The 27,507-nt window shown below is 43.2% G+C and overlaps 1 protein-coding gene across 3 annotated transcripts in view; it reads right to left on the bottom strand.

Annotated features, from left to right (window-relative positions):
* Positions 1-6,355: 6,355 nt before the first annotated feature.
* The window catches only part of LOC143277263 (uncharacterized), a 165,988-nt gene continuing 144,836 nt past the window's right edge, over positions 6,356-27,507 (bottom strand). Inside the window, exons 75-88 of one of the 3 annotated variants that reach the window (XM_076582051.1) lie at positions 27,219-27,284; positions 24,395-24,588; positions 22,350-22,450; positions 21,297-21,451; positions 20,062-20,117; positions 17,836-17,983; positions 15,046-15,125; positions 14,279-14,389; positions 12,188-12,355; positions 9,696-9,836; positions 9,121-9,196; positions 7,010-7,158; positions 6,811-6,836; positions 6,356-6,446 (exon numbers count right to left, since the gene is read on the bottom strand). In XM_076582051.1, coding sequence (XP_076438166.1) covers positions 7,015-7,158; positions 9,121-9,196; positions 9,696-9,836; positions 12,188-12,355; positions 14,279-14,389; positions 15,046-15,125; positions 17,836-17,983; positions 20,062-20,117; positions 21,297-21,451; positions 22,350-22,450; positions 24,395-24,588; positions 27,219-27,284 — 1,440 coding nt within the window. In that variant the 3' untranslated portion in view covers positions 6,356-6,446; positions 6,811-6,836; positions 7,010-7,014. Of the gene's footprint in view, positions 6,447-6,701; positions 6,837-7,009; positions 7,159-9,120; positions 9,197-9,695; positions 9,837-12,187; positions 12,356-14,278; positions 14,390-15,045; positions 15,126-17,835; positions 17,984-20,061; positions 20,118-21,296; positions 21,452-22,349; positions 22,451-24,394; positions 24,589-27,218; positions 27,285-27,507 lie in introns of those variants that run through there. The other 2 variants (XM_076582050.1, XM_076582052.1) reach the window with 2 other exon arrangements.

Here is a 27,507-nt window from a genome sequence, read left to right as displayed (position 1 = left end):
GGCAGCCATATTCCGTTTTCCGGGGTGTGCATGCTGGGTATGTTCTTGTTTCCATAAACCACCGAACGCTGATATGGATTACAAGATCTTTAACGTGCGTATTTGATCTTCTGCTTGCATATACACACGAAGGGGGTTCAGGCACTGGCAGGTCTGCATATATGTTGACCTGGGAGATCGTAAAAATCTCCACCCTTTACCCACCAGGTGCCGTCACCGTGATTCGAACCCGGGACCCTCAGATTGACAGTCCAACGCTTTAACCACTCGGCTATTGCGCCCGTCATTTTTCACAAACAATATACAAAATTTCACTGAAAAGAGACCTTTAAACTGCAACCAAGTCATGTTGCTCCTGGTGAGAGAAAGGGAACCAATGTTGATTCATTGCTGCTTAAAGGTCCCTAATAACCGTGTTTTGGGGGCGTCTTATGCAATAACATTTTTGCTGTTTGGTATCTTCTGTGTCTCCAAGACTGTCGAATGGGAACTATATTAATTTATTTTCTCTTCCATCTTTATAATGATGCATATCCTTGAATCAGTATGGAGTGATTTTTTAAAAAAATATTTATTATCTGTGTTTGTGGATGCATTTTTCTGAGATTTTTATATACTCAAGATTAAAAAAAAAATGTTATGCAATGCATGGCAAATTCATATATTTTTTTTCTGGTGTTTACGGGATCAATAATGGCACTGGTTTCAGCACTGATGTCGTTCTGTCTGATTGACTGGGATATGAGCAAAAGAAAAAAAAAAGGATAATGCCACTCACTCACTCACTCACTCATTCCCTCGACCGCTGGGGTAGTTGGGGGGACATGAGGAAGATGTCATAGCTCGCCACGCCGTTCTGTTGGCATCTGTCGTGAGGAGATCTGGCATCGTCATTTTGGTCCATTCCTTGACGTTGTCGGACCAGCTCTTTCTCTGCCGCCCCCGTCTGCGCCCTCCCTCTACAGTCCCTTGCAGGATGGTTTTGGAGAGGGTGTTATGTCGTATGACGTGACCAAACCATGCCATCTTCCGTCGTTTGACAGTCGCCAGCAGTGGTTCTTGGGGCCCAACAAGGTTGCCACAGGATCATTTAGCCCATGCAATGCCAAGGGAGCTTACAGCCTTGGCAGGCTTGTCTCCCTGTTGTACTGCCAGACTCACGGAGCCAGACTTAATGAGCAATCCCTCCAGAGTTTGTTGTTTCTTTCTTTGCACCTTCTTAGTGAACGTCCAGAGGTTTTTTTGCAACGTAATTTGTGAGTATAATCTCCTAAGTTTGTTTCTTTGCACCTTATTTGTGAGCAATCCCTGCAGAGTTTTTTTTTGTTTTTTGCACCTTCTTTGTGAGCGCCCGCTCCAGGTTTTTTTGGTACCTAATTTGTGAGTATAATCTCCAGAGTTTTTTTTCTTTTCTTTGCAGCTTCTTAGTGAGCGTCCCCTCCAGAGGGTTTTTTAAAATATTTTTTAAAATATTTTTTTTTACATTCTTTTGGTACCTAATTTGTGAGCAATCCCTCCAGAGTTTGTTTTTTTCTTTCTTTGCACCTTTTTAGTGAGCACCTGCTCCAGAGTTGTTTTTTTTTTCTTTCTTTGCACTTTCTTAGTGAGTGTCCCCTCCAGAGGTTTTTTTGTGGGTGATTCTTTTGGTACCTAATTTGTGAGCAATCCTTCCAGAGTTTTTTTTTGTTGTTTTTTTTGCACCTTTTTAGCGAGCAATCCTTTCAGAGTTTTTTCTTCTTTTCTTTCTTTTTTTTTAATATATATATAGCACCCAGGGATTATGAATTGTTTGCCAGTACTCTTTAGCTTCATTTGCATTTAAAAAAAAAAAAAGAAGTACTTTTACTGCACTGTGTATAATCGTGTGATTTTTTTTTGGTCCAGATGCATTTTTTGGATACCCTGTTACGAGGAATATGATGATTATTGTGTTACTTTTTTACTTTTTGTCACGATGGATTTCTGTGTACGAGATTGGTTCTGCTGTTTACTGGGGAGAGTGTCAATTGAGAGCAGCACCATCCCTCCCCCCCCCTTTTTTTTTTCTTCAAATATGTTTCATTATCAAAGTGGATATTCCTGCAGAACATTTACCAGGAACAGTCTTCTTTTTTTTTTTTTTTTTTTTTTTTTGCTGTAGGTTCTTTTACATTGCGTTAACGTACATCCTGCACACGGGATCTCAGTTTATCTTCTCATCCGAAAGACTGGCACCCGGACCACCACCACTCGGGGTCATAGGGTTGGAGGGGATGTTGTAGATATCCCTTTCCTTACACGGGACAAGGTGTGGAGGGGATGTTGTAGATATCCCTTTCCTTACACGGGACAAGGTGTGGAGGGGATGTTGTAGATATCCCTTTCCTTACACGGGACAAGGTGTGAAGGGGATGTTGTAGATATCCCATTCCTTACACGGTACAAGGTGTGGAGGGGATGTTGTAGATATCCCTTTCCTTAAACGGGACAAGGTGTGGAGGGGATGTTGTAGATATCCCTTTCCTTACACGGGACAAGGGGTGGAGGGGATGTTGTAGATATCCCATTCCTTACACGGGACAAGTGGTGGAGGGGATGTTGTAGATATCCCTTTCCTTACACGGTACAAGGTGTGGAGGGGATGTTGTAGATATCCCTTTCCTTACACGGGACAAGGGGTGGAGGGGATGTTGTAGATATCCCTTTCCTTACACGGGACAAGGGGTGGAGGGGATGTTGTAGATATCCCTTTCCTTACACGGGACAAGGCGTGGAGGGGATGTTGTAGATATCCCTTTCCTTACACGGGACAAGGGGTGGAGGGGATGTTGTAGATATCCCTTTCCTTACACGGTACAAGGTGTGGAGGGGATGTTGTAGATATCCCTTTCCTTACACGGTACAAGGTGTGGAGGGGATGTTGTAGATATCCCTTTCCTTACACGGGACAAGGTGTGAAGGGGATGTTGTAGATATCCCTTTCCTTACACGGGACAAGGTGTGAAGGGGATGTTGTAGATATCCCTTTCCTTACACGGGACAAGGTGTGGAGGGGATGTTGTAGATATCCCTTTCCTTACACGGGACAAGGGGTGGAGGGGATGTTGTAGATATCCCTTTCCTTACACGGGACTCGACCCCATGGACGCTTGCGTCCTAGTTTGATGCGTTACCGCTGGGCCACCATTCCATAGAGACGAGACATGAGGGGTCTGGGTTCGAATACCACTCTCACCCTTCCCCCCCCTACCCCCCTCCCCCTCTCCACAAGTTTAACTGGAAAAATCTACCATCTACCGCCTTCGCACAGGACACTGCGGCCTCCGAGCACACCTGAAGAGGATTGGAGTGGCAGCCACATCCCTATGTGATTGCGGCCAGGCTGACCAGACCCCATCCCATATTCTCCAAGACTGCCCCCTGTATGAGAAGATGCGGCAGCAGTCCTGGCCTGGGGGTGCTGACCTCAACACCAAGCTCTGGGGGACGGCAGCCGATCTTCACCGGACGTCCGAGTTTGTGTCATCCCTCGGACTTCGACCCTGACTGCGTAGCTGTCGAACGCAAAGAAGAAGAAGAACTGGAAAAATCAGACTGAGCGTTTAGTCATTCGGATGAGACGATTAACAGGAGGTACCGTGTGCAGCCCGCATTTGGCGCACTGGGAAAAACCAAACCAAACCCATGGTAACAAAAGGGTTGTCCCTGGCACAATTCTGTAGAAAAATCCATTTTGCAGGCTTCAGAAAAAGAAAGAAAGAAGGAAATTTGGTGCTGCTCTACAGAGATACTTCTCTTGTTCCAGGGAAGAGCAGCCCAAACTTCACACTGAGAAATGTGGTGTGACAAAATGTAAAAAACAAAACAAAACAAAAACAATCAGTTAAAACGACCATTCCAAGAATTTCCAAATGGAAAAAAAAAGAGCGTGGGTTGATGCGTTGTGAGATGACTTTTCTCATGCTCAGTTTTGTGTTGTGGGTTTTGTCTTTGTTCAGGATAACACAGATTTTTTTTTTTTTTTTTTTTGCTGCCCCGTCATGTGCACCGTTTCAGTGGCATCACTCCCACGCCGCTCATTTAGATTCCCCCATACACGGCCACACCCGGGTTTGTCCGTCGTAGTTCCAGCGTCGGCAGTCCACAGGGAACCATTGATGTTAGGTCGCCAGGAGGCCACACACCAGAGGAGACCCTGCACTGGATAACACAGATTTTGTGTGTGTGTGTGTGTATTTTTGAATTTAATTCAGTTTATATTTCATTCCATTTTTTATTCTATCTGGTAATGGTTGTAGTTTGGTGTTGAGTTGCACGACGTCTTTCAGCCTTTCGATGTGGTGTTGGTGTGGTTGGTTAGGACTCTTGAGTCATCTGGGATTGAATTTATCCTGATCTCCAAGTCAACATGCTTGCAGACCTGCTGGTGCCTTAAGTTCATTTAATGTGCATGTTAAATATCATGTAATCCATGTTCGTGTTTGGTGGGTAATGGTAACACCACTCAGTTGACTTTTTGATATTTGATTGTGTGGCCAGATAAGAAATGGAATGGATAATGAGAGAGAGAGAGAGAGAGAGAGATATTTAAAAGAATTAAGATGGTTCGGTGGCTGCTCTAATCTTCAGTCAGCAGTTGGCTGTGTATGACTCTGTACAATGTGAATACATTATTAAAAAAAAGAAGAAGAAAACAAACCCTCACACATATATGAACACACACGTACATACACACATATGTACACAACACACACAATCAATAATACACTCGCATACATATTTACACACTCATACTCACACGTATGCTCACACATAGATGTACATACATGTACAGACACATTCACACACATGCACTCCTGTACACACACACACACACACAAAGAAGAAAAATACTATGATTTTATTTCTCTTCTCTGATTAACAATTGTAAATTCATGCCATTCATTAAACGGACACAGGATTTTCAACAACAACAAAGATGGCAAACATCAACACTTGGGATTTCAATCAACCCAATAAATATGTTTTTTTTTTTTTTTAAAGCTGATATTCTAAAGCCATTAAAAAAGTAATCAATCATGAAATAACTCATTCTGAAAATGCAATTTAAAAAATTTCAATTACATTTAAAAATCAGTCATGATTGTGGGTATATATTTATATAAATCAATCAACATTAAAAAGGTAAAAAAAACAAAAAACAACCCCCCCCAAAAAAACACCCAACAACCTCAGAGCAATGGAATCGAGATGCAGTTGAACATTTACATATTCAATAAACATGTTCTACTAATCACATTCCGCCCCTTCTTTTCTCTCACTCTCTCTTTTTATTGTGGTACACAATCATGGCGACTTGTTCAATCATTAACAAAATGAAACGAAGAAAAAAAAAAAATCATCACAGTTTAAATTGAAGGATTTCTTCAGCTCTTCTCGATCGCAAAACACTGAGAATGAACAGCTTAACATGCATCCATTCTCGTAGTACATGCAGCATCATTTTATGGTATATATACTATCTTACAAATATAAAAAGATTATCGACACATACAAACAAAGCACACATACACATAAAAACAAATCATTTATTGACGCACTCAGAGAAACAAATCTTGAAAAAAAAAGAAAGAGGAAAATGCAAAAGAAGCAAAAATATCCATTACAAAAAAACAAAACCAAACCATTAACGAATCCCCCACTTCCAGAGGAAAAAAAAAATCGAGTGGAATTCAAGTCAAGGCAAATAAAAAAAAAAAAAAAAAAAAGTGAAACAGCTTGCTCTCCCTTGCATTTTTGTCCCCCCCCCTTTTTTTTTCTTCTACCCATTTTTGTATGACTGACAATGGACATGTTTTTGTTGTTGACTGCTTCAAGTTCCCTCTTGTGGATTTCAAAACAACAAAACTTCTTGTCTTGTCATAGCATCCTCCCCCTCCCCCGCCCCCCCCCCACCACCCCCACTTCTCCCCTTTCTACATCAACACAACTCTCCAGGAATATGCATAAGACTATCAAATACATTGGCATTATTCCAATCATAATTATACTCCCCATTATTTAAGTACGGTAATCGTTCATACACCTATGAAAAAAAAGAAGAAGAAAAGGAATATAGAATGTTTTTTTTAAGGGCAGAAATAGAAAAAAATTAAAAAGGAAAAAAAAAAGTCTGATCTTATTATTTTCACCACTAACAATAACACTCCGATAGTTTGTTCCATCATACTGCTATCACTTCACTGTGTGTGTGTGTGTGTGGTAGTGTGTGTGTGGTAGTGTGTGTGTGTGTGTGTTGGGGAAGAAGAATTAGTCGGGTATAAGGTTGGGTATGTGTGTGTGTGTGTTGGGGAAGAAGAATTAGTCGGGTATAAGGTTGGGTGTGTGTGTGTTGGGGAAGAAAAATTAGTTGGGTATAAGGTTGGGTATGTGTGTGTGTTGGGGAAGAAGAATTAGTTGGGTATAAGGTGGGGTATGTGTGTGTGTTAGTGTGTGTGTGGTAGTGTGTGTGTGTGTGTTGGGGAAGAAGAATTAGTTGGGTATAAGGCTAGGTATGTGTGTGTGTGTGTGTGTGTGTGTGGTAGTGCGTGTGTGTTGGGGAAGAAGAATTAGTTGGGTATAAGGTTGGGTGTGTGTGTGAGTGTGTGTGTTAGTGTGTGTGTGTGTGTGTGGTAGTGTGTGTGTGTGTGTGTGTGTGTGTGTGGTAGTGTGTGCATGCGTGCGTGTGTGTGTGTGTGTGTGTGTGTGTTGGGGAAGAAGAATTAGTTGGGTATAAGGTTGGGTATGTGTGTGTGTGTGTGTGTTGGGGAAGAAGAATTAGTCGGGTATAAGGTTGGGTATGTGTGTGTGTGTGTGTGTGTGTGTGTGTGGTGGTGTTTGTGGTAGTGAGTGTGTGTGTGTGTGTGGTAGTGTGTGCGTGTGTGTGTGATGGGGAAGAAGAATTAGTTGGGTGTAAGGTTGGGTGTGTGTGTGTGCATGTGGTAGTGTATGTGTGTTAGTGCGTGCGTGTGGTAGTGCGTGTATGTGTGTGCACACTCAGCTGAGCGACGAGGTCAGGAAGAGCTCTATCTGACCGTAGTAGTCGGACATCCACTGAATGTTGACCGACGTCTGCTCCACAACCTGACGGAATGACGTCATGGCGATGCTGACGTCGTTCTGAGACATGAACAGCTTCACCTGTGGACAGAGAGACAGAAAATGAAGGAAGGAAGGGACGGGCGCAATAGCCGAGTGGTTAAAGCGCTGGACTGTCAATCTGAGGGTCCCGGGTTCGAATCACGGTGACGGCGCCTGGTGGGTAAAGGGTGGAGATTTTTCCGATCTCCCAGGTCAACATATGTGCAGACCTGCTTAGTGCCTGAACCCCCCCTTCGTGTGTACATGCAAGCAGAAGATCAAATACGCACGTTAAAGATCCTGTAATCCATGTCAGCGTTCGGTGGGTTATGGAAACAAGAACATACCCAGCATGCACACCCCCGAAAACGGAGTATGGCTGCCTACATGTCGGGGTAAAAACGGTCATACACGTAAAAGCCCACTCGTGTGCATACGAGTGAACGCAGAAGAAGAAGAAGAAGAAAGGAAGGAGTGAATGAATGAATGAACACGGCAATGAATAAACCAGTTATATTTACTAAGGTTAACAGTTGAAAGTACAGTGAACGAACGAATAAATGGAAGAGTATTTGTTTCAAATTTCACTCCCCCCCCCCCATACTGTTTTCCTTCAACCCACCATTCATCCCCCCTCCTCCTTCAAAACAATAATGTCCAAATGTATAGTGGAGTGATGGCCTAGAGGTAACGCGTCCGCCTAGGAAGCGAGAGAATCTGAGCACGCTGGTTCGAATCACGGGCTCAGCCGCCGACATTTTCTCCCCCTCCACTAGACCTTGAGTGGTGGTCTGGACTGCTAGTCATTCGGATGAGACAATAAACCGAGGTCCCGTGTGCAGCATGCACTTAGCGCACGTAAAAGAACCCACGACAACAAAAGGGTTGTTCCCGGCAAAATTCTGTCGAAAAATCCACTTCGATAGGAAAAAACAAATAAAACTGCACGCTGGAAAAAAAAGAAAAAAAAAAAAGGTGGCACTGTAGTGTAGCGACGCGCTCTCCCTGGGGAGAGCAGCCCCAATTTCACACTGAGAAATCTGTTGTGATAAAAAGAAATACAAATACAAATACATTGATAATACTCTAACAAACTGTCTTCAATCACCGATATGTGTGAGGGAGGGACATTAAACAAAATTCCTCGTCCATAAATGAGAAGGTGTATGAATGCACTGAGAATAACAGATGAACACATAATGACTGAACGAATGAATGAACGAATGAATGAATGAATTTTACTTACTGAGGATAACCGATGAACACAATGAACAGTGAGTGAATGGATGCATTTTAATTTCTTGAGGGCAGCAAATGGACATATAATAATGAATGAATGAATGAACGAATTTTATTTACTGCGGGTAACAGATGTACATACTATAATGAATGAATGAATAAAATTCATTTCCTGATGTTAACAGATGTAATACTATAATGAATGAATGAAATTCATTTACTCATCTTAACAGATGTACATACTATAATGAATGAATGAAATTCATTTACTGATGTTAACAGATGTACATACTATAATGAATGAATGAATGAATGAAAGAAATTCATTTACTGATGTTAACAGATGTACATACTAGAATGAATGAATGAAAGAAATTTATTTACTGCGGGTAACAGATGTACATTATAATGAATTAATGAATTAATGAATGAATAAATGAAATTCATTTACTGATGTTAACAAATGTACATACTATAATGAATGAATGAATGAATGAAATTTATTTACTGATGGTAACAGATGAATATATGCTATAATTAATGAATGAATGAAATTTATTTACTGATAGTAACAGATGTACATACAATAACAAACGAATCAGTTTTTTCTTATTTACTGACGGTAACAGCTAGGAGATAAACATACAACAAATGAATGAACGAATGCACTTCATACAGAAGCTCAACGCTTTAATCATCACTCGACTTTTGCGTCCACCATGACCACCGTCACTGTTATCATCATCATCATCATCATCATCATCATGATGCATGTCTTATTACCTCTTCCAGTTCATGCTGAGTGTTGAAGTGACCAGTCAGAGCAACCACCATTCGTCCAAAGCTTCCAGTGGTCATGCTGGTGAAAAAAATAAAACATGACAATTTTTTCTTCTTCTTTTTTATATTTTATTTTAAGATTTCAGAAATCTAGGTGGACAAACTATACCCACAGTTCTCATTATTAAACAAAAACAATAAAACAACCGCCTCACCCCGCCCCCCCCCCTAGCCCCCGAACAAAATACAAGAAACAAAAAGAAACACACACACACACACACACACACAAAGAAAAAGGAAAAAGGAAAAAGAAAGAGAAAGAAACAAATTACTGGAAAGCTTACAAAAAAAAGAGACATCGCACACAGACACACACACAGACACACACACATGTGTATGTTTTACTGTGTCTTATAAGCCGTTTTCGACAAGAAAACATTCTATTCCATTCCATTAACACACACACACACTCACACTCACACACACACAAACACAGACAAGACACAGACATACAGACAGTCACTCACACACCCCTTTTCCCCCCTCCCCCCCTCCCAAACCCAACCAAACCAACTCACAAGTTGGGCAGACGTTGGAAGTGCTGTTTGAGGAAGGTGAAGGCCATATCCCGACCAATGGGATTAGCCGACACATCCTGCAGTACGCCGCGAACATCTTGGGCTGCGATGACTGATGAGTTCAGGGTAAGGTCCATCAATCTGAAAAGAAAAAAAGAAAAGAAAAACCCACGGTGATGGTGTATTGTATTGTATTGTATTGTGTTGTATTGTATTGTATTGTATGAATGAATGCACTTCAGTCCAACAGGACTGCTGCAGCTGTTCAGAAGAGGCAGGCCAGAAAGTCACGGGCAAGCCAGCTCCCTGACAATGATATGCCTGTCTTTGTCTGCCCCAACTGTCAGCGAACATTCCGTGCGCAGATTGGACTATTCAGCCATCTGCGCATTCACAGATACGATTCATGAGCATCCCCCCCCCCCACCACCCTCCCCCCATCCCCCAGCTGGATGACAACGATGGTCATCATCGATCTCGATGGACACACTAATATTGTATCTGAGAGAATTGATTCAAACCTACACACCCCGTCGACAACTCAGATCATCTTCCGATTCACGGCGGCTACTTGCTCCCCGTAGAGTTAAAATCCCATCCTTTAACTCTCTCCATACGAACGGCGAAAGAGACGTCAACAGCGTTTCATCCCAATTACCATCATCAAAATATTGCAAGCGGAACGCTCTTATACTGAAGAGGTGAATGTTGACAAAGAATACCACAGTTCTGACGACGGAAGCTAAAGGTTGGGTCATTGAGACACCCGCTGGACATCCGAGGGGTCTGTGTAGAGGAGAAGAGAGGACTGGCCGTACTGAGTGAGCTAATCGGCGATTCTTCCTTTTCTTATTCAGCTCCATATGTCTAGAACAGTTCACCTCACGACCGTTCCCACTCTCCTTCATGTCAATCTTTCAAAACTGGTCTGAAAACACATCTTTTTGAAAACGCCTATCCATAGACCTTCAATACCTTTCAGTTATAAGCCATGCAAACTCTCTCTCTCTTTCGTTGTGTGTGTGTGTGTGTGTGTGTGTGTGTGTGTGTGTGTAATACTCATAGTCTCTGAATCTGTTTTATATTATTGTGCGCTAAATCATTATTTTTTTTTTCTTCTTTCATTTGTGAGTTACTGTGCACGCGCGCGCGCGCGTGTGTGTGTGTTTAATGTTTATTGTAAAGCGCTTTGAGCTCTCTTTAAGGGAGGAAAACGCTCAACAAATGTATTGTGCTTTGTATTGCACTGCGTTGCATTGTCTTTTTGTTTATTTAATTTTATTTTACTTCTTATTTTTATTTTATTTTTTATTAAAATTAAAAAAAAAAATCATATTATTATTTATTTATATATTTATTTTATTTTATTTTATTTTGTACGCTTAAAGTTGACTTCATCAAGTTTTTGCGCCTTATACATATTACTATTATCATTAGTAGTAGTTTTTTTTTTTAGCATTTATCTTTTTTTTGTCCCCTGACTAAGCGCGTTGGGTTACGCTTGCTGGTAAGGCATCTGCTTGGCGGAGTAGTGGTGTAGCGTATGATGGATTTGTCCGAACGCAGCGACGCCTCCTTGAGCTACTGAAACTGAAACTACTGAAACTGAAACTGCATCGTCTTGTATTGTGTGTTTTGCACCGCACTGTTTTGTCTTGTTCGATGTAATAATTAATTGCAATGTTTTTAAAAGCGAATATGTGAAATACTTTTATTTGAGAACATATGTTTATTACTCTTGTTTAATCAAGTTATCTGTGTGTGTGGGGTGGGTGGGGGGGGGGGGGGGGGGGGGGGGGGGGGGGGTGCGGGTGTGTGCTGATTATCTGGTTGTGGTTTTCCGCAATTCATCTTTATTCTTATCTTAATAGACTGTGCAGTATAGTAGGCTATGTTTATAATTATATTCAAATAATGTTTCTTGATTCTTTCGGTTTTTACATTAAGAATACTAGTTATTACCTGCAGTGTGTGGATGTAGGTATGATACGATGTATGTGATATTTTTTACATTTGTATCTTCGTAATATTTGTAGGAGCTGTTGTTGGCTTTTACAGTTATGGTCCCCATGTTGTTTACTTGTCTATGTTGTGATAATGCACCTGACCAAATTTCTCCAGTTGGAGATAATAAAGTTATTCTTATCTTATCTTCTTTAGCGTCTTTTCACTATCAGTGATATTAGACGTGTAAAAAAAAAAAAAGGGGGGGGGGGGCAATGGGGGGAAGGAAGGTGGTATAACTAACATGCAATTTAACAGTAACAATTCAGTAATAATAATTATTATAATAATCAGAAACCATTAACACAATTCTCAAGTGCATTAAAGGAATGTAGAAATAGGGCTATGAACTTAATGCCTGTGAAAGTTCGACCATAAGAACCTCCCTCGTCAGAAATAACTTTCACAAAAAAATCATCTGCAGAATTATTATTCTCTTTGAAATACTGTATTGTCTTGTCTTGTCTTGTCTTGTGTGTGGCCCTTACTTCTGCAGCTGCCAGGTCAGCCTGGAGCAGGACAGGGCGTGGCGGAGGTCCGACTGTTCGGATCCAGGGGCGGTGTCCAGGTACCGCTGGTAGACAAAGTCCCAGTCGTCCTTCTTCCCGAAGCGGACCCCGTTGCACAGGATGACTCTCCTCATGTCCACTCCCAGTCTGGGTGGTGCAGAGCCAGAGAGAGAGAGAGGGTGAGGGAGGGAGAGGGAGAGAGGGGGTGTGAGGGAGAGAGAGGGAGGGAGAGGGAGAGAGGGTGTGAGGGAGAGAGAGGGAGGGAGAGAGTAGGGAGGAAGGGGGAGAGAGAGGGAGGGAGAGAGAGAGACAGGGATGGAGAGAGAGGGAGGGAGAGAGGGGTGTTAGGGAGGGAGAGAGACAGGGATGGAGAGAGGGAGGGAGGGAGGGGGAGAGACAGGGATGGAGAGAGGGGGACGGAGAGAGGGGTGTTAGGGAGGGAGAGAGACAGGGATGGAGAGAGGGGGAGGGAGAGAGGGATGGAGAGAGGGGTGTTAGGGAGGGAGAGAGACAGGGATGGAGAGAGGGGGAGGGAGAGAGGGATGGAGAGAGGGGTGTTAGGGAGGGAGAGAGACAGGGATGGAGAGAGGGATGGAGAGAGGGGTGTTAGGGAGGGAGAGGGAGGGAGAGAGGGATGGAGAGAGGGGTGTTAGGGAGGGAGAGAGAGGGATGGAGAGAGAGGGATGGAGAGAGGGGTGTTAGGGAGAGAGAGGGATGGAGAGAGGGGTGTTAGGGAGAGAGAGGGATGGAGAGAGGGGTGTTAGGGAGGGAGAGGGAGGGAGAGAGGGATGGAGAGAGGGGTGTTAGGGAGGGAGAGGGAGGGAGAGAGGGATGGAGAGAGGGGTGTTAGGGAGGGAGAGGGAGGGAGAGAGGGATGGAGAGAGGGGTGTTAGGGAGGGAGAGAGAGGGATGGAGAGAGAGGGATGGAGAGAGGGGTGTTAGGGAGGGAGAGAGAGGGATGGAGAGAGAGGGATGGAGAGAGGGATGGAGAGAGGGGTGTTAGGGAGGGAGAGGGAGGGAGAGAGGGATGGAGAGAGGGGTGTTAGGGAGGGAGAGGGAGGGAGAGAGGGATGGAGAGAGGGGTGTTAGGGAGGGAGAGAGAGGGATGGAGAGAGAGGGGTGTTAGGGAGAGAGAGGGATGGAGAGAGGGGTGTTAGGGAGAGAGAGGGATGGAGAGAGGGGTGTTAGGGAGAGAGAGGGATGGAGAGAGGGGTGTTAGGGAGGGAGAGAGAGGGATGGAGAGAGAGGGAGGGAGAGAGGGGTGTTAGGGAGGGAGAGAGAGGGATGGAGAGAGAGGGAGGGAGAGAGGGGTGTTAGGGAGGGAGAGAGACAGGGATGGAGAGAGGGATGGAGAGAGGGGTGTTAGGGAGGGAGAGGGATGGAGAGAGGGGTGTTAGGGAGAGAGAGGGATGGAGAGAGAGGGATGGAGAGAGGGATGGAGAGAGGGGTGTTAGGGAGGGAGAGAGAGGGATGGAGAGAGGGATGGAGAGAGGGGTGGAGAGAGGGATGGAGAGAGGGGTGTTAGGGAGGGAGAGAGAGGGATGGAGAGAGGGATGGAGAGAGGGGTGTTAGGGAGAGAGAGGGATGGAGAGAGGGATGGAGAGAGGGGTGTTAGGGAGGGAGAGAGACAGGGATGGAGAGAGGGGGACGGAGAGAGGGAGGGAGGGAGGGGGAGAGAGAGAGAGGGATGGAGAGAGAGAGAGAGAGAGAGAGAGAGCGTACACGTAGGTATTTTTGCACACACACAAACGCATGCATGAATGGACGCATTCAACCAGATGCGTACGCACACACACACATTAATAAACACACACACACACACACACACACCCACCAACATCCACCCAACCACCTACCCCAAACAAACACCCCCCACCCCCATTCCCCTGCCATCTACACAAACACCCACCCACCCACAACTCCCATGCACACAACAGACACACACACACACTCACACCCTCCACCACAACCCCAACCACACCACACACTCTCACCCCCCCACACACACACACACCCAACCCTACACACACAAACAAACAAATATACCGACACCCACAAACAAACACGCACTTGTTATTCAGAGGGTCAGCCTTCCAGGCAGAGAAGCGGCTGACAGCCTCGTCACGGCAGCCCTGAACCCCGTACTTGCAGGCGTACGATACGATGCGCTCCCGCTGGAACCTGTGACGTCACAACGGGCACACGTCATCGTCACTGTCCTACGTCATCAAGACACCTCCAAAAGATGTAGAATACAGACAGACAGACGGAGGGACAGACAGACCAGAGGGATAAAAATAACAATTAGTATTTATACAGCGCTGAATCTTGTGCAGAGACAAATCAAAACGCTTTCACACCAGTCATTTCACACGCGTGCATAACTCTGAACTTGAGAAACTGAAGACAAGGAAGAGGCAGGGGAGGGAGGCTGTTTTTAAGACCGAACCTGAAAGAGCTGAGTGCGGAGACCTGAGCGGAGACCTGACGAAGCGAAAGAGGAAGTTCATTCCAAATGCAAGGCCCAGAGACAGAGAAAGAACGGCGGCCAACAGTCGGAGTGTTTGAATCTGGGTATGCGTAAACAGAGTGGATCCGAAGCCGATCGTATAGAGCGAGATGGAGTGTAGAGGTGAAGGCAGCCACAGAGACAGGAAGGGGGCAGATTTGTGAATACATTTATAACACAGAGTGGCTGATCTTGTACTTGATTCTGTGTGAGACAGGGAGCCAGTGGAGATGTTGCAAAAGAGGGGTGATGACTGCCTCGGACAGACTGAGACAGACAGGCAGACAGACAGACAGGCAGACAGACAGACACAGGGACAAAGACTCACACTTGGATGGGGACATCGCCGGGGACGCTGGTCATGCCCATGGTGTTGTAGGTACCGTTGACCAGCTGAACCATGTAGTCCTGAAACAACCACCGCACAATACAATACATCATCATACAATACAACAAAACACTGACAGTACATTACAGTACAATACTGGTCATCCCGATGGTGTGGTAGGTACCGTTGACCAGATGAACCATGTAGTTCTGAAACCACCACCATACAATACAACACAACACAATACAACACAACACAATACAATACAATACAACACAACAAAACACTGTACATCACAGTACAATACTGGTCATCCCCATGGTGTGGTAGGTACCGTTGACCAGCTGAACCATGTAGTCCTGAAACCACCACCATACAATACAACACAACACAATACAACACAACACAACACAATACAATACAATACAACACAACAAAACACATAACAGTACAATACTGGTCATCCCTATGGTGTGGCTGGTACCGTTGACCAGATGAACCATGTAGTTCTGAAACCACCACCATACAATACAACACAACACAATACAACACAACACAACACAATACAATACAATACAACACAACAAAACACATAACAGTACAATACTGGTCATCCCTATGGTGTGGCTGGTACCGTTGACCAGATGAACCATGTAGTCCTGAAACAACCACCGCACAATACAATACAACACAATACAATACAACACAACACAACAAAACACACATCACAGTACAATACTGGTCATCCCCATGGTGTTGTAGGTACCGTTGACCAGCTGAGCCATATAGTTCTGAAACCACCACCATACAATACAATACAACACAACACAATACAATACAATACAACAAAACAGTACATTACAATACAATACTGGTCATCCCCATGGTGTGGTAGGTACCATTGACCACCTGAACCATGTAGTCCTGAAACAACCACCATACAATACAACACAACACAATACAACACAACACAATACAATACAATACAACACAACAAAACACACATCACAGTACAATACTGGTCATCCCTATGGTGTGGTAGGTACTGTTGACCAGCTGAACCATGTAGTCCTGAAACCACCACCATACAATACAACACAACACAATACAACACAACACAATACAACACAACACAATACAATACAATACAACACAACAAAACACTGTACATCACAGTACAATACTGGTCATCCCTATGGTGTGGTAGGTACCGTTGACCAGCTGAACCATGTAGTCCTGAAACTACCACCATACAATACAATACATCATCATACAATACAATACAACACAATACAATACAATACAACACAACAAAACACTGTACATCACAGTACAATACTGGTCATCCCTATGGTGTGGTAGGTACCGTTGACCAGCTGAACCATGTAGTTCTGAAACCACCACCATACAATACAACACAACACAATACAACACAACACAACACAATACAATACAACACAACAAAACAGTACATCACAGTACAATACTGGTCATCCCTATGGTGTGGTAGGTACCGTTGACCAGCTGAACCATGTAGTCCTGAAACCACCACCATACAATACAATACAATACAATACAATACAATACAACAAAACAGTACATTACAATACAATACTGGTCATCCCCATGGTGTGGTAGGTACCATTGACCAGCTGAACCATGTAGTCCTGAAACAACCACCATACAATACAACACAACACAATACAATACAATACAACAAAACACTGTACATTACAGTACAATACTGGTCATCCCGATGGTGTGGTAGGTACCGTTGACCAGATGAACCATGTAGTTCTGAAACCACCACCATACAATACAATACATCATCATACAATACAACACAATACAATACAACACAACAAAACACTACATTACAATACAATACTGGTCATCCCTATGGTGTGGTAGGTACCGTTGACCACCTGAACCATGCAGTCCTGAAACCACCGCCGTACTGTACAGTACAATACAAACATAGTAAAATAGACTCAGGACTGGTATACTGTTATATACATAGGCACATAAATACATCGTTTGACAGTCACATGTGTAAAACAACAACAACAATAGAACTGAGTAAGTAAATCAATAAAGTATGTAAATTAAGATACAATCACTGAGAGAAAGAAAGAGAGAGAGAGAGAGGCAGACAGAAAGACAGACAGACAGACAGAGAGACAGACAGACGGACATCACAGCTAGAACATGCCATAGATCTATTGCCTGCCTTCCTAAGAGAAAGAAAGAAAGAGAGAGAGAGAGACAGACAGAGAGAGAGAGAGAGAGAGGCAGAGCATCACACCTCAAACATGCCGTAGATCTATTTCCTGCCTTCCTAAGAGAGAGAGAGAGAGAGAGAGAGAGAGAGAGAGAGAGAGAGAGAGAGATGATTTATTCATATAGGCCAAGGCCCCTAATGAAGGGGTATATGAACAGACAGCAATAAAAAAAACAAAAACAAAGAAAACCAAAAACATTTCACATAATACAACATACATAAAAAACTCGATATAACATAAGTTCAAACGAAAACTAGCCTAGCAACAAAACAGTGTTTTCATGACGTAATAGTTTCTCGGACTTTGAAAGCTTTATATAAATACCCAGCAAGGTTTCTAACAATTTCACAGGACGTTGAGGACATTAACAAGTTCAATTTAAACATATTTGGTTGTCTATAATATTTAGGCTTCATAAATGATTCGAGAGAGAGAGAGAGAGAGAGAGAGAGAGAGGCAGACAGACTGACAGACAGACAGAGACAGAGAGACAGACAGAGCATCACACCTCAAACATGCCGTAGATCTCTTTCCGACTCAGCATGCGATCCAGGTAGGACAACTCTCCGGAAATGGCGCGCCAAGGGACGTAATCGTCGTCGTTTTTCAACACCTTGAGGGTCTCCAGAGCAATGTCCATTCTCAGCTGACCAGACCTGTTTAGTGATAATTATAATAATAATACTTATTAATATGTGGAGTGATGGCCTAGAGGTAACACGTCCGCCTAGGAAGCGAGAGAATCTGAGCGCGTTGGTTCGAATCACGGTTCAGCCGCCGATATTTTCTCCCCCTCCACTAGACCTTGAGTGGTGGTCTGGACGCTAGTCATTCGGATGAGACGATAAACCAAGGTCCCGTGTGCAGCATGCACTTAGCGCACGTAAAAGAACCCACGGCAACAAAAAGGTTGTTCCTGGCAAAATTCTGTAGAAAAATCCACATCGATAGGAAAAACAAATAAAACTGCATGCAGGAAAAAAAAAAGAAAAAAAAAAAGGGTGGCGCTGTAGTGTAGCGACGTGCTCTCCCTGGGGAGAGCAGCCCGAATTTCACACAGAGAAATCTGTTGTGATAAAAATAAACACAAAATACAAAAATACAAAAATATTTATATAGCGCTGAATCTCGTGCAGAGACAAATCAAAGCGCTTTCTCACCAGTCATTCACACGCATGCATAACTCTAAAACTAGAATAACTGAAGACAATGAAGAGGCAGGGAAGGGAGGCTATTTTTGGGAAGAGGTGGGTTTTAAGGCCAAGACTTGAAAGAGCTGAGTGCGGAGACCTGACGGAGAGAAAGAGGAAGTGTCGTTCCAATTAATTGCAAGGTCCAGAGACAATAAGAGAAAGAACGGCGAAAAAAGAACGATGATGAAGAAGAAACAGCAATCACGATTCATTAACTCACTCAGTACGGCCAGTCCTCTCTTCTCCTCTACACAGACCCCTCGTATGTCCAGTGGGTGTCTCAATGACCTAACCTTTAGCTTCCGTCGTCAGAACTGTGGTATTCTTTGTCAACATTCACCTCTTCAGTGTAAGAGCATTCTGCTTGCAATATTTTGATGATGGTAACTGGGTTGAAACGCTGTTATCTCTCTCCATACGAACGGCGAAAGAGACGACGTTAACAGCGTTTCTCCCCAATTACCATCATCAAAATATTGCAAGCGGAAGGCTCTTATACTAAAGAGGTGAATGTTGACAAAGAATGCCACAATTCTGACGACGGAAGTTAAAGGTTGGGTCATTCAGACACCCACTGGACATCCGAGGGGTCTGTGTAGAGGAGAAGAGAGGACTGGCCGTACTGAGTGAGTTAACGTCGTCTCTTTCGCCGTTCGTATGGAGAGAGTTAACCTGTCTCAATGGCAGGGTTGGAGAAGGTTTTTTTTTTTTTTTTTTCTGTGTGTGTGTGTGTGTGTGTGTGTGTGTGTGTGTGTGTGTGTGTGTGTGTGTGTGTGTGAGTGTGTGTGTGTGTGATTGTGAGTGTGTGTGTGTGTGTGTGTGTGTGTGTGTGTGTGTGTGTGAGTGTGTGTGTGTGAGTGAGTGTGTGTGTGTGTGTGTGTGTGTGTGTGTCTGTGTGTGTGTCTGTGTGGTGTGATTTAAAGAAGTAAAAGACAACAATAATATAGGACTGACTGACAAGACCACCACCATGATCACCACTACTACTGCTACTACTACTGCTACTACTACTGCTACTACTACGAGTGCGTGAAAGAGATAGATAGATAGATAGATAGAGAGAGAGAGAGAGAGAGAGAGAGAGAGAGAGGGAGAGAGAGAGAATATGTGTGTGTGTGTGTGTGTTTGTGCGCACACGCTTGCTTTCTTGCGTATGTGCGTGCGCGTGTGTGCGCGCGCGTATGTGTTTGTTGTATGTGTATGTGTGTGCGTGCGCATGTGTGTGTGTGTTGTATGCGTATGTGTGTGAATGTGTGTACGTGCGCATGTGTGTGTTGTATGCGCATGTGGTGTGTGTGTGTGTGTGTGTGTGTGTGTGTGTGTGTGTGTGTGTGTGCGCGCGTACGTGTATGTGTGTTGTATGCATACTGTATGTGTGCGTGTGTGCGCGCGCACGTGCGTACACTTGTGTGTGTGTGTGTGTGTTTGTGTGTGTGCGCGCGCGTGTGTATGTGTGTGTTATATGCGTATGTGTGTGTGTGCGTGTTTGCGTGCGTGCGTGTGTGTAAGCGCGGCGGCGCGCGCGCGTGCGTCGCACTCACCTGGCCAAGGACCAGGCGTCGTTGATGATCTGAGCTCTGTTGATGGGGTGGATGACCTGAAGGCATCAACAAAACAACGCCAATCAACAGCCAGTCGCCGCTGATCAATAGTCAACTGACCACCCATCACTGGCGCTGGTTTCAAAGCCTTTGGGCTGCTACAACAACATTGCTTTTGTTTGTTCAGCGGGCTAGAAGAAGGTAGGATTCGACATTTTCGTCTGACCGTGTAGTGATTGAGTACAGCTGCCCCAAAACAACAAACGTCTAACAACCGGGGTACTGCTGCACAATTAACGACATTAATCGCAATATTCATACACAACATTTTCCCCTTCAGAAATAAGAAACATTGATAAACGCACACACACACACACACGCACACACACACACACACACAAAAGAAGACGAGATTCATTCTAAGTGGAAAGACGTTAAACTGAAGACAACGAGATTCATCTTTCAGACAATTGTTGTGTGAAATACAATATTTACCGAAACATATTGCAAAAAAACTGATGTATTGTTGTCCAAAAAATGCCAAAGCTTTCGAGCTGAAACCTACTGCCAGAAACTACAGGCCAAGGCTGGCCAGAATTTGTGTACATGAATGTTTCTTTTTCGTAACGTGTTTATGTTTTATTGCGTCTTACAAGCCTTACGGTTTTTAGGCAGTAATACATTCCACTCTATTGCATTCTTTATGTTCACACACACACACACACACACACACACACACACACACACAAAGGCACACAGACACACCCACACCACACACACACAAAGGCACACAGACACACCCACACACACACCGCACACACACACGTACACACAGACACACGCACAGACATACACACACCACACACACACACACGTGCACACACTCACACACACACACACACAAACACACAAAAAAGAAGAAGAAGAAGAAGAAGAAGAAGAAGAAGAAGAAGGAGAAGAAGAAAAAGAAGAAGAAAGAGAAGATGAAAAAGAAGAAGAAGAAGAAGAAGAAGAAGAAGAAGAAGAAGAAGAAGAAGGTGAAGAAGAAGAAGAAGAGGATGAAGAAGAAGAAGAAGAAAGAAACAAAAGAAGCAAAAGAAGAAGAAGAAGAAAGAATAATAATAATAATAATAATAAGAAGAAGAAAGAAGAAAGAAAATGTCATCAATCAGAAAACTTGGCGGGCAAAGGAAAGCTGATTCTTTTATTAAATTTTTAAGCCTCGCTGCACTCACAGAGTGGTCGTTCTGCAGCTGCTGAATCAGTGCCATCCAGTTGCTTTCCGGGTAGTTGACCCGGTAGTACCCGAACTGCTGCACGTTCAACAGCACCCAGGTGTTGAGGCCACCCTGGGTAGGCGGGGCGGGGATGTCGGCATCCGTTATGGTCACTGGGGAAAACAGAAAGAAAGAAAGAAAGAAAGAAGAGAATGAAAAAGAAGAATGAAAGAAAGAAAGAAAAGAAAAGAAAGAAAGAAAAATAAAGAAAAGAAGAAAAGAAAAAGAAAGAAAAGAAAAAAAAAGAAAGAAAAAGAAAAGAATGAAAAGAAGAAAGAAGGAAATAAAAGAAAGAAAGAAAGAAAGAAAGAAAAGAAAAAGAAAGAAAGAAAAGAAAAAGAAGAAGAAAAGAAAGAAAGAAAAAGAAAGAAAGAAAAGAAAGAAAGGAAGAAAAAAAGAAAATGGAAAAAGAAGAAGAAGAAGAAGAAGAAGAAGAAGAAGAAGAAGAAGAAGAAATGAATGAAATATACAGTTGATTATTTTTTTTGTGCAACAGACATAGACACACACACACGCACGTTCTATTATCATTTTTTACACACACACACACACACGCACAGACACACGGACACACACCTCTCTGTGTGTGTAGAAAAACACATGTATATATATATCTTATGGAATATAAAATATAGAATGGAATAGTATTCATTCATTTGTTATACCATTTGGTTGCAAACACTATGTCTAAGAAAAAGAATATCATCGCGTGTATCATCATTCCTCTTTTAAGTGACAGACAACAACAACAACAACAGTTTCAGTTTCAGTTTCAGTAGCTCAAGGAGGCGTCACTGCCTTCGGACAAACCCATATACGGCTACACCACATCTGCCAAGCAGATGCCTGACCAGCAGCGTAACCCAACGCGCTTTGTCAGGCCTTGAAAAAAATAATTAAAAAAAAGAAAGAAAAAGAAAGAAAGAAAATAAATAATTAAATTTAAAAAAAAAGAAAAGAAAATAACAACAACAACAATAACCGAAAGCTGATCACGTTTGCGTCACTCACAATGCTGCTGTGACTTCTTGAACCAGGTGATGTCACTCCTCGTGACGTCATAGGTCGAGTTGAGGCTGGTCGCCATGGTAACCGGGATGTCCCACGTGTACCTGCGCGTGCAGAAGACATACAATGGACTCGTCCAACTTTACTTTCCGGTGGGGGGGGGGGGGGGGGGGGGTGGGAAAGTTACCGACATGGACAAAAATGACTGCACTGAGACACAGACGGCACGCTAACACAAACACACACACACACACAGACACACATGAACGTATTCACGCACAACAAGCACACGCACGCACACACACACACACATACATACACACAGACACATGAACGTATTCACGCACAACACGCACACGCACGCAAACACACACACAAACACACACACACACACAGACACACATGAACGTATTCACGCACAACAAGCACACGCACGCACACATACACACACACACACACACACACACACACACACATAAACACACACACACACACACACATAAGCAGTCACGTACTTTAACGCCACTGCTAATACTATTGATGCTGTTGCTGCTACATTCACAAATGCCACAATCGTTGCTGGATAAATCGCAACTATCAGTGCCACAATATCATCATCACTACAGTAATAACCGCATGTTGTTACAATACAATACAATACAATACAATACAATACAATACAAGTGGAGTCATGGCCTAGAGGTAACGCGTCCGCCTAAGAAGCGAGAGAATCTGAGCGCGCTGGTTCGAATCACGGCTCAGCCGCCGATATTTTCTCCCCCCCCCCCCTCCACTAGACCTTGAGTGGTGGTCTGGACGCTAGTCATTCGGATGAGACGATAAACCGAGGTCTCGTGTGCAGCATGCACTTAGCGCATGTAAAAGAATTCACGGCAACAAAAGGGTTGTTCCTGGCAAAATCCACTTCGATAGGAAAATCAAATAAAAAAACTGCACGCAGGGGAAAAAAAAAAGAAAAAGAAAAAAAGGGTGTAGTGCAGCCCGAATTTCACACAGAGAAATCTGTTGTGATAAAAAGAAATACAAATACAATTACAATACAATACAATACATCTTTATTAATCCGATTGGAAATTACATGTGCATTCAAAGGCTCATCACACGCACCAACCAGTCTCTCAGCCAAAAGTCGAGTCTAACATATAATTATATGAACATAGCAAAATTTTAACTTAGCAGCGAAAAGATTGAATCAAGATATGAAAGTGATGAAAGCTTAACAACTTGCTTTATAACACAGTAAGAGAAATTATAACCGTGTATTTTAAAGAAAACTAAGTAAGCGCTAAGAGACGCTATGATAATCAAAATCATTTTGTTGTTATGAATTCTTCAGTGGCATTAAGTGTCACACAAAATATCACATTCTTCGATGCCATAAAAGAGATATGTTGACGCGCGCGATAGCCGAGTGGTTAAAGCGTTGGACTTTCAATCTGAGGGTCCCGGGTTCGAATCTCGGTGGCGCCTGGTGGGTAAAGGGGTGGCGATTTTTCCGATCTCTCAGGTCAACGTATGTGCAGACCTGCCAGTGCCTGAACCCCCTTCGTGTGTATGCGCACGCAGAAGCTCAAGGTCAAAAGAAGAAGGTCAAATACACACGTTAAAGATCCTGTAATCCATGTCAGCGTTCGGTGGGTTATAGAAACAGGTACATACCCAGCATACAAACCCTCGAAAACGGAGTATGGCTGCCTACATGGCGGGGTAAATAAGCAAAATGGTCATGCACGTAAAATGTTAAATGTTTGTCTGAGTGTGTATGTGTGCGTGCCTGAAATCTGATTGAATGACACAGGAAACGAATGATGAGCGCCCAATGGCAGCCGTCAGTCGGCTCTACCCAGGTAGGCAGCCTGTTGTGCAAATGACTCCGTGTTTGTAAAGCACTTAGAGCTTGGTCTCCGACCGAGGATAGGCGCTATATAAGTATCCATATCAATATGTTTTAATTTTCATCACAAATGATATTTTCACGTGATTTTATGACAACAACAACAACAACAACACAACAAAGAAACCCTGACCCGAATGGGGCCTCGTCGCCAGAATCTCCGTCGCCCCCAGAGGAACTTTGACCCCCGGACAAAAACCGCCGCTGGGTCAGCGTGACCTGGCCGCCGCTCGTCCAATCAACGTCGACCACGGGGAAGTTCATCTGGGTCACCCAGGGCTCCATGACCTCCGTCATGCTCAGGCTCTGACCTTGACTTTGGATGTACTGTCAGGGGTAGCAAGGTTGGGGAAATTAATTAAAAAAAAAAAATTGTGGCGGTAAGATAATAATAATGATAGTATTTATACAGCGCTGAATCTTGTTCAGAGACAAATCTAAGTAATAGTAATAATAATAATAATGGTATTTATATAGCGCTGAATCTTGTGCAGAGACAAATCAAAGCGCTTTCGCACCAGTCATTCACACGCATGCATAACTCTAAAACTGTAGAAACTAAAGACAAGGAAGGGCAGGCAAGGGAGGCTATTTTGTGAAGAGGTGGGTTTCAAGGCCAGACTTGAAAGAGATGAGTGCGGAGACCTGACGAAATGAAAGAGGAAGTTCATTCCAACTGCAAGGTCCTGAGACAGAGAAAGAACGGCGTCCAACAGTGGAGTGTTTGAATCTGGGAATGCGTAGAGTGGATCCGAAGCCGATCGTAGAGAGCGAGATGGAGTGTAGGGATGAAGGCAGTCACAAAGATAGGAAGGGGCAGATTTGTGAATACATTTATAACAGAGTGCTGATCTTGTACTTTATTCTGTGTGAGACAGGGAGCCAATGGAGATGTTGCAAAAGAGGAGTGATGTGCTCAGATCTTTTCTTTCTGAGGACGAGTCGGGCAGCAGAGTTCTGCATGCGCTGAAGATGACGGGAAAACAAGTTACAGTTTCAGTTTCAGTAGCTCAAGGAGGCGTCACTGCGTTCGGACAAATCCATATATGCTACACCACATCTGCCAAGCAGATGCCTGACCAGCAGCGTAACCCAACGCGCTTAGTCAGGCCTTGAGGGAAAAAAAGAGGAAAAAAAAAAGAAAAAAAAAGAAGTAAATAAATAATAGATAAATACATAAAAAAGAACTACTACTACTAATAATAATATGTATAAGGCGCAAAAACTTGATGAAGTCAACTATAAGCGTACCAAAAAAAAAAAAGAAAAAAAAGAAGAAAAAAAAGAAAAAAAAAAAGACAAAAAAAAGACATGATGATAAATGAGCAAATAAATGTAAAAAATGCCCCCCCCCCCCCACACACACACACACATTTGCATAACAGATATGCATCAAACATGCAGTCTCACAGATAATTATGAAAGCACAGTCAAATACACATAAACATACATGACCCCAACACACACGCACACACACACACAGAAACACACACACAACACACACAAAAAAACCCACACACACACAGAAACACACACACAACACACACAAAAAAACCCACACACACACAACACACACACACACCACACCACGCACACACACAACACACACACACACAAAAACATACATGAGCCCCAATACACACACACACACACACACACACACACACACACATTACCCTGCACCCCCTCTACCCCCCTCCTCCACACGGGAAAATAAAAGGAAACAAAACAAGATGTTATTCATCAGGCCAAGGAGAGATGTGCAAAATTCATCCTTCCTTTTGACGGGCGCAGTAGCCGAGTGGTTAAAGCGTTGGACTTTCAGTCTGAGAGTTCCGGGTTCGATTCACGGCGACGGCGCCTGGTGGGTAAAAGGGTGGTGAATTTTTACGATCTCCCAGGTCAACATACGTGCAGACCTGCTTAGTGCCTGAACCCCCTTCGTGTGTATACGGCAAGCAGAAGATCAAATACGCACGTTAAAGATCCTGTAATCCATGTCAGCGTTCGGTGGGTAATGGAAACAAGAACATACCCAGCATACACCCCCAGAAAGCGGAGTATGGCTGCCTACATGGCGGGGTAAAAACACGTAAAAGCCTACTCGTGTACATACGAGTGAACGTGGGAGTTGCAGCTCACAAACACACAAAAAAATGAATCCTTTCTTTTCACCCCCCCACCCCAACCCCGCCCCCAGCCAGGATAGGGTAAGAATTATATTAAAAAAAAAAAGAAGAAAAAAAATATAGAAAAAGAAACGAAAAACAGAATAATGAAAAAAAAGAAAAAAAAGAAAAGAAAAACCAAACACACAGAAAGAATTATTTACGAGAAAAGAAAACAAAAAAAACAACAACAAAACACACACACACACACACACACACACACACCGGCCCCCCACAAAAACAACAACAAAGGAACAACAACAACAAAACCCCCAAAACGAAACAAAAAAAACCAAAAAACAAAAACAAACTCAGCAACAACAAAAAAAGAATAACAGTGCAATATTACAATAAATGACATGATGTACCATGAAAACACTATGTTGAGAATCTTCATGTCTGACAAATAACATGATGATAAAAACCAACCAACCAACCACATGGTTACCCCTATAAATGTTTACCTTTAAGAGAAGAGAAAGTTATTCTTACTATCATAATCAATGTGAAATATAGTAGGTTATGCTCATGATTATATCAAAAAATAATGTTTACCAATTCTTTGTTTTTATATTTAAAATATTACCTGCAAATATGTGGAATGAATGTATGAAACGGTGTATGTGATATCTTTACATTTGTGTCTTTGTCAAATTCCTCATAGCTGTTGTTGTTTTTTCTACAGTTGTGGTCTCCATGTTGTTTACTTGTCTGTGTTGTGATAATGCACGTGACCAAATTTCTCCAGTTGGAGATAATAAAGTTATTCTTATGTATGGATAATCTCACCTTATCCAGAGCATCGAAGAGATGAGTATGATTGGCCACGTCATATTGACGATCATGAAGGTAGACCTGCAGGGAAAACACACACACACACACACACACACACACACACACACAAAACCCATGGAAGATTAATTCATAAGAACAATCTCAAGCTCTTCTGAAACACAACACGATGCAAAACACACACACACGCACGCACGCACGCATGTGCACACACAGAGAGTTAATACAGACAGACAGACAGACACAGACAGACAGACAGACACAGACACACAGACACACACACGCA

This window comes from Babylonia areolata, chromosome 33 (assembly GCF_041734735.1).
Source record: "Babylonia areolata isolate BAREFJ2019XMU chromosome 33, ASM4173473v1, whole genome shotgun sequence".
NCBI classification, from domain to species: Eukaryota; Metazoa; Mollusca; class Gastropoda; order Neogastropoda; family Buccinidae; genus Babylonia; species Babylonia areolata.
The sequence above is the reverse complement of the archived record's forward strand: the minus strand, read 5'-3'. Positions and strand labels throughout refer to the sequence as shown.